Consider the following 7,443-nt stretch of genomic DNA (forward strand, 5'->3'; position numbering starts at 1 on the left):
ATCAGTGTGGTGTAAACTAAATGTTTTAGTATAAGAATTTTAAGTAGGTTATGTTGAATTCATGACACTGTATTTGTGTATTTTCAGATTCAATTCTAAAATATATATTTCAAAGCCTTTAAAACAAATGATTTGGTACTTTAAGGTAGTGCTTTATTTCAGTCGACCCGTTTAATATGAATACAGAGCTTTACACAGGGAGCTTATCATTTGCTACACACTTCTTAGTGACCTGGCACTTTAATGACATGTCAATTTGACCCCCCTTTTCAAATATATTCCTTTGTATGATGACTCGGAGATATTAATATGAGGAGTGATCTGTAGTAATTTGCTACACGACCTGACTGAGGACATCTGTAAAAACATTTTCAACAGCTCCCGAACACTTTAGCTTCATTAAAATACAGAGCTATGATGACATCATTACTTTGTATTCCATTTGACTGATCGGGGCTTTCAGTCATAAAAATAACACATCAAAATGCATACTCGAGTAAAATGTATTTTCCTGGAAAAGTACTAAAAAGCAGTGAAAGACCTGCCTAAATGAAGGCGAGAGGGTTCCACTTCCTGTGCCTGCAGTCACTGTGATCTCAAATATATTATTTTTCACTTTTGTATAATGACATCTCCATATTCATTTGAGACGATCATGGAACAAGAAGGTCAAAATGATAACGTTTATTACAAATATGAGAGTTGAAACAGGTCCATTATAGTCCTTACAGAACCCCTTCCCCGACTTACATTGTAACACTGATAATTTGTTATTCGACTCTGTTGAGTCGTCATGGCTCTGGTTTGTGTGAGGAGGGGGTCCCAGGGAGGGGCTGCTCAGAGGCTGCACACTCTGCATGTGGGGGGGGACTGGCTGCCGGCTCTTTCTGCACCAGCTCGGGCTCGTCCTGTCCGGCCTGGGGGGGGTGGACCAGCACCCGGTCGATGATGCCGAAGTCCTGCGCCTCCACCGGGCTCATGTAGCGGTCCCGCTCCATAACCCCGTCTACAGGGAGACCAGCTAACAGTTAGCCACATGCTATCAATCATTCATCATCAGTGGTGACGTGTACTAAAGTACTGTACTGAGGTTCAAATATACTAGTCTTTTATACTAGTCTTTTTTCTCTGTGCCACTATACTTCTACATTTTTCAGGGACATTAATGACCTTTTACTTCGATTAATTTTTTAATTACAAATTCAGATTCAGGAACTAAAACTTTAAAATGAATGCAGTGCAGTGGAAAAATACATATGTACATATTAAAACACATACATCCATTTACAGTCTACATATTTCTTTATATATTATTACAATACGCAGTATTTTATTCCAATGTACATTCCTTTTTATCTTACTCTATTTTGCATTTATATTGTTCATTTCTGCATTTAACTTGCACCAGTGTGCCCCTTGCAGTCTTTTATTTCAATGTATTCTTGTACTATTTGTATTTCTTTGAATGTCTTAAGTATAATGTATGTTGAATAGTTGAGGGAGCCTGGGACTTCCGATATTCATTGCCATAACTACGACGTAGCTATTGTGCATAATAAAATAAAGCCTGCTAATCTCTTTGAATCTTCAGTAAAAGTAGGAAGTAGCAGTAAAATGAAGAGCTCAGCTGAAGTACAGTATTTAGGTGCACGACGTGAGTAAATGTCAGAGAGAGAGAGAGAGAGCAGGAAGTTACTGATGGTCTGCAGCAGCTGGCCCGTGTGTTTGGCGTAGATTTGGTTGATCTGTTTCTTCAGCTTCAGGATCTCCTCAGCCTGGATGGCGATGTCTGTGGCCTGACCCTGAACGCATCACAGAGAAATGATCATGTTTACAGACTCAGTAACCCCCTATGCTTGGTCTCAGATCAGTATAAGGAAGTTGGGGGGGGGCAGCTCACCCTGGCGCCCCCTGAGGGCTGGTGCAACATGATGCGGGCGTTGGGCAGTGAATGTCTCATGCCTGCCGTGCCCGCTGCCAGCAGCAGGCTGCCCATGCTGGCAGCCTGGCCCACGCACCAGGTGGAGATGGGGTTCAGGATGTACTGCATGGTGTCGTAGATGGCCAGGCCCGCTGTCACCACACCACCTGAGGGTGGCATGAGTTTAGAAAACACCACAGAAACGGAGGACTGAAAATCCTCAGGGGTCCTTGCTCATGTGCACCTCTGCAGAGACCATGGTACCTTTTTAAAAAGGGCCCCAGTATTCACATATTCAGGATCATATCAGTATGTAGTGTCTCTACTGGGACATGTCTCCATGCTTTAATGTTCACAAAGCTCTTTATTGTTCTCATACTGTCTGTGCTGCAGCACCTCTTTTCACCCTCTGTCTGAAACCAGAGCCCAGTCTGCTCTGATTGGTTAGCTGGCCGGCTCTGTTGAGATTGGTCAGGGGTGGGGTGCCTCCGGGCCTTATACGGACCGCAAGACCATTTGATACGGCCCTTGAGGTAATTTATAAACACACGCAAAAAAGAAAAGAAAGAAAGAAATCTAGACCGCAAAATAATTAAACAAGCGAGTGCCTGTTTTTCCTGGCCAAGGTCAGGGTCCTTGAACACAACACGAGCCTAACTGTCATCACGTGGTATATGTCTCGACAGGGGTGCAGTTCTGACGGAGCGCACCAGATCGTCGCTCCGGCACTTCAGATAAGGAGCCGTACACATGCCGCAGTTTCTGCGTGGCTGTGTTTTAGCTGAAAGCCCAGTGGCATCTGCTCATCTGTCACACTGATCAGACAGACAATAACTGTGTTGTTATTAGCATCAGGTTAGCTCGCTATGCTAACGAATATAAGAAGCTTTTTCTCCAACCAGTGAGGTAAAGGCACATCTTTATATCATCATTATAGTTATAAAAAATAAGAGAATAAAGTAAACAGGTATAAAATACTATATTACAAAAAAAGTTGTTATTAATAAAGAAGAAGACAGTTTAAAAAGGAGAGTGATTTGTAAAATATCCATAAAGAAAAAGTAAATCTGCTTCCAGTTCTGTTTCATCTGGGTGTTGAGAGATGTATCCATAGATCTCCTAATGTTGCTCTCAAAGTAAGTAAGTAAGTATAATGTCCTTTATTGTTTTATGTTTCATGTGGAACCTATATGCTGCAGGTCTCCCTTGAAAAAGAGATCTATGATCGCAATGGGACCAATCTGAATAAATAAAGGTTTGAAATGAAATGAAAGTGCACCAGATTGATGCTTTTAACTTCAACATTTTAGCATGCCCCCCCGGACCACCCTAGACGAGGTTAGGTCCCCCCCACTTAAATCATGTCCACATAGGACACTAAATACATGTGCACACACCTTGTGTCCATATCTTTCTGTTTTGGTGGTCATGCCACACCGTGCACGTGCATGCATGCGCTTGTCATGGTGAGATATCTGGATTCAGAGGTTGCTTTTTCTTTGCATGAAAGAAAGGCCGAATGAATGGGCTGTGATTTTAGTTTTTTTAAGCAGAGGTCAATCATTTGTACGGCCCTCGGAGGATGGGAACAAAATTGAAATGGCCCTTGAGAGGAAAAAGGTTCCCCACCCCTGCCTTAGCCAATCACGTACAATGTGTTGGAGCGCTAGCCAATAGAAGCCTGAGTGTTACATAATGATGTCACTATGTTCAGGAAGTAAACCAATCTTAAATGGCAAAACAAAAAAATAAACATTGAACCCTTCAATATCTGCCTTCTGGGTCGAAGGCTTGTGTGCGCTGTGAGTCTTACCAGGACTGTTGATGTACATGTGGATGGGTTTGTTGTTGCTCTCTGACTGTAGGAAGAGCAGCTGGGCGATAACCACGCTGGCTACATTGTCATCGATCTGAGGGGGGGGGGGGCAGAGAGTACCAATGAAAATCACTTTGAAAATGTCAAAATAAAAGTTGTCTTGATCACATCTGGGGAGACACTCACAGGACCCATGAGACAGATGATCCTCTCTCTCAGGAGGCGGGAGTAGATGTCGTACGCTCTTTCTCCTCTCCCCTGAAAAAGACAGAAAGGTTTATAAATGACCAAGGAAACAAGTCTGTAGTGTAAGCACTGAACTCGGTTTGATGGAACCGGCTTAAATCGCTTTGAGTTATTTTAAGATCCAATTACTGGAGGCATAGACTCGCCTTGTTGACGCTCTGACTTCTGAAGCCTTTGTGATTCCAACAGTGACCACATTTAAAGTGTCCTTTAGGTTGATTAGTTTTCTCCCGCTAAAATGGCTCGGTTGATATTTTATATTCTTATACAATGAGCTGTGAATCAACCTAAGCACTTGGTACATAGGATCTCTATTGAGAGCAATAATAAAGCAGCTATGTAAAGATAAATTGCAGAAGTGTCTACCTGTTGGAGAATAACATCTCCATTCCCTGCGCAGGAATTATTTGTATTATTATTCTTTTCAACCAGCATACTGTCATTTTTTCCCAAAATCTTTGTCTGTAAGGTGTGTTCCACTGCTCATGCTAAATGTCCCTGTCCAAGAGCAGGGACATTTTGGACTTGTTGTTAGTAGATTCTCTCAGACTGTAGCCACAGAGTGAGGCTGAGAGTGTGCGGAGTGCAGCTTTCACACAGCTCCCTCACCGTCTGCTCCACCACGATGGGGATGAGCGGACTCCTCCATGCAGGACTGTGATGGATGGACCTGCTGTGTTTCAGCGTCAAGCCTCCTATGTGAAACACTCTCTGAAAGACACACACACACACACACACACAAACACAAACACACAGGATATCAGGATAAGAGGATGCTGAAAGAGAAACAGTGGTTTAAAGTAACTAAGTATATTTACTCAAGTTATGTACAACTTTGAGGGTGCGAGGGGTGGTATTTCTACCCCACTACAATTCAGAGGTAAATACTGTACTTTTACTCCACTACATGTATTTAATCCCTTTAGTTACTTCACAGATCTGGATGAATGATGTGAAATATAATCAAGTGTTGAATCAGACTTTAGTTCCACCTGGAGTAAATCCACAAGCTACCCTGCAGTCTACAAAGTACTTCAGACTAGCTGCACCTTCACCAGCTTTGAGAACACTTTCATGATCAATCATTATAAAACATATCATATATATTATTCTGAAATGGACCAATCTGCACAATGACTACTTTTACTGTCGCTACTTTCACTATATTTTGATCCTAATACTTTTGTACTTTTACCTAAGTAACATTGGCTATTCAGGACTTTAACTTCTCCCACCTCTGCATGTTAACATAATACTATGAAGCTAACATAAAGAGGATGTCATGCAGCGGACAGGTAAACATGATATTAAAGCTGACATGTTTGGATGCTCTGAAGTGATGTAACACTAGCGGCTAACTGTAGCTAGCTAACAGCCTGAATCGAGCCCACGTGCTAACACCCCTGCCCCGTGTCGGATATATTAAAGCCACAGAACAGTGAGACCCTGACCCCAACACTGAGACATGTACTCACCCTTAGCAGCATTTTGAAGCTTTTCACGTTTCTGTCCCCTGTGTGTGTGACCCCCAGATAACCCGGAAACTACTACCACTTGGCTCTTGAACCAAAGAACCATGCATGCAAAGAACCACTGCCATCGCTGGACCACCTGTAGAGGAGCAGCATAGCGCCCCCTGCTGTATCGGAGTGATAGACTCCTAACATTACTATATCTGAATACCAGCAAATAGTATTCATATAAACTAACTAGTGAATAGTATTAGCATCAACATTTACTTAAAGTAGGCCTACCAAGACTAAAAGTACTCGTACATTCTGATTGGTCAATTTCAGAATAATATATATGATATGTTTTATAATGATAGATCATGAAAGTGTTCTCAAAGCTGGTAAAGGTGCAGCTAGTTTGAATGACTTTGTATACTGCAGGGTAGCTGGTGGATTTACTCCAGGTGGAACTAAAGTCTGATTTAACACTTGATTATATTTCACATCATTCATCCACATCTGTAAAGTAACTAAAGGTATAAATAAATGCAGTGGAGTAAAAGTACACAATATACCGATGAATTGTATTGGAGTAGAATTACAAAATAGCAAAACATTGAAATACTCAAGTAAAGTACATGTCCTTCAAAATTGCACATAAGTACATTACTTGAGTAAATGTACTAATTACACCACTGGATATAAACTATGAATATAAATAACTCATGTACTACATTTCTTTATCTCCAAAGACCTCTGCCACAACTTTGATAAATACACTGTGGATTGTTACCAGAGATATTCTATAGGGTTTTACTTATAGAGCATCTTTGTTAATACCTGCCATTTTTCTTCGTTGGATTTTTAGCACCTAAAACTGGTCGGAAAGGTATTTCATGAGCTTTGTCCACCTCACTTTAAGACACAAAAAGTACGGCTTATAGGCTTTACTTCTACTACCACTAATACTACTCCTACTCACCTACTACTACTACTACTACTACTACTACTACTACTACTACTACTACTACTACTACTACTACTACTACTACTACTACTACTACTACTACTACTACTACTACCACTACCAGTGCTACTACTTAAAGAGCCTGTGACACGGTTTTCCCCCATCATCCAAACCCATCAATTTGAGTACATATTGTCCCCTTGAAAACCGTTACTGAACTGATTTTGGATATTTGTACTTTGATAACCATTAATCTGCCTTCAATGTTGACAATTTTCTGGATCTTCTCGCGGATTCTTCAAGTCCCGCCAAATGATGGGTGACGTCATTGCGGGCACAGCGCTCCAGCTGCACCGTCCAGGATCCCAGCATCTGCATGTAAACCTTTATATATATACAGTCAGATGTAAACGCACGATGGTGCACACAGCAGCAAGCTCAGACAGCGATGACAGGTTAATGTTGAACGTGTCTGAGAGCTCATATGAGGCTGAAGGATCGGTTTATGTTGTATCTTCTAAGTTTAGGAATGAGGTGCGTCAATATGGGCGATCATATGGTCATGTAGCCAGTGGTGGAATGGGACTACAAATCATCCCGGGACTCTCGACCGGCCCACTTCGGTACCGCTAGTAAATTGTCAACGGGGGGAGTGGGGGATGTCAGGGGCGGCAGGTGCTGTATATAGTAAATGTAAATATGTAAATATTTGTGTCACTGCATCCTGGTAAAATACAAATATAATGTATAATGTCTGTGTATTTGACATTAGCGCTGCTAGCCACCTGTGCCCTGTACTACGAAGCCAGTTCAACAGACCCTGGATATGTTTGAGTAACAAACAAACTAACAACAAACTAACAAACGAGATCTCGCTAAGCGGTCCGACGACGCTGGTTATCAACTCGGTAAATCAAGCCAGGGTTTCTCTCTCCAGCTGAGAGCGCGTTCACGTCTAAGACACGCGTGGATCTGACTTTAATTACATTTGTCTCGAGTGTTTCGTCAACATAATGTGTTAAATAATACTTCTGCATACAGT

The 7,443-nt window shown here is 41.8% G+C and overlaps 1 protein-coding gene across 2 annotated transcripts; it reads right to left on the reverse strand.

The window, feature by feature from the left end:
• Positions 1–669: 669 nt before the first annotated feature.
• On the reverse strand, positions 670–5,580 carry clpp (caseinolytic mitochondrial matrix peptidase proteolytic subunit). 2 transcript variants are annotated; one of them, XM_034089093.2, is made up of 7 exons: positions 5,459–5,580; positions 4,593–4,759; positions 3,924–3,995; positions 3,735–3,831; positions 1,901–2,088; positions 1,697–1,802; positions 670–1,006 (listed from the first exon to the last, which is right to left on the reverse strand). In XM_034089093.2, exons 1-7 carry the CDS (start codon positions 5,559–5,561, stop codon positions 792–794), a joined length of 948 nt encoding a protein of 315 aa, XP_033944984.1. In that variant the 5' UTR covers positions 5,562–5,580; the 3' UTR covers positions 670–791. The 2 variants fall into 2 exon arrangements, with proteins under 2 accessions (XP_033944984.1, XP_033944985.1); XM_034089094.2 differs by having other exon boundaries at positions 4,593–4,694; positions 5,459–5,554.
• Between the last annotated feature and the right edge of the window lie 1,863 nt (positions 5,581–7,443).

Source organism: Pseudochaenichthys georgianus, chromosome 8 (assembly GCF_902827115.2).
Source record: "Pseudochaenichthys georgianus chromosome 8, fPseGeo1.2, whole genome shotgun sequence".
Taxonomy (NCBI): domain Eukaryota; kingdom Metazoa; phylum Chordata; class Actinopteri; order Perciformes; family Channichthyidae; genus Pseudochaenichthys; species Pseudochaenichthys georgianus.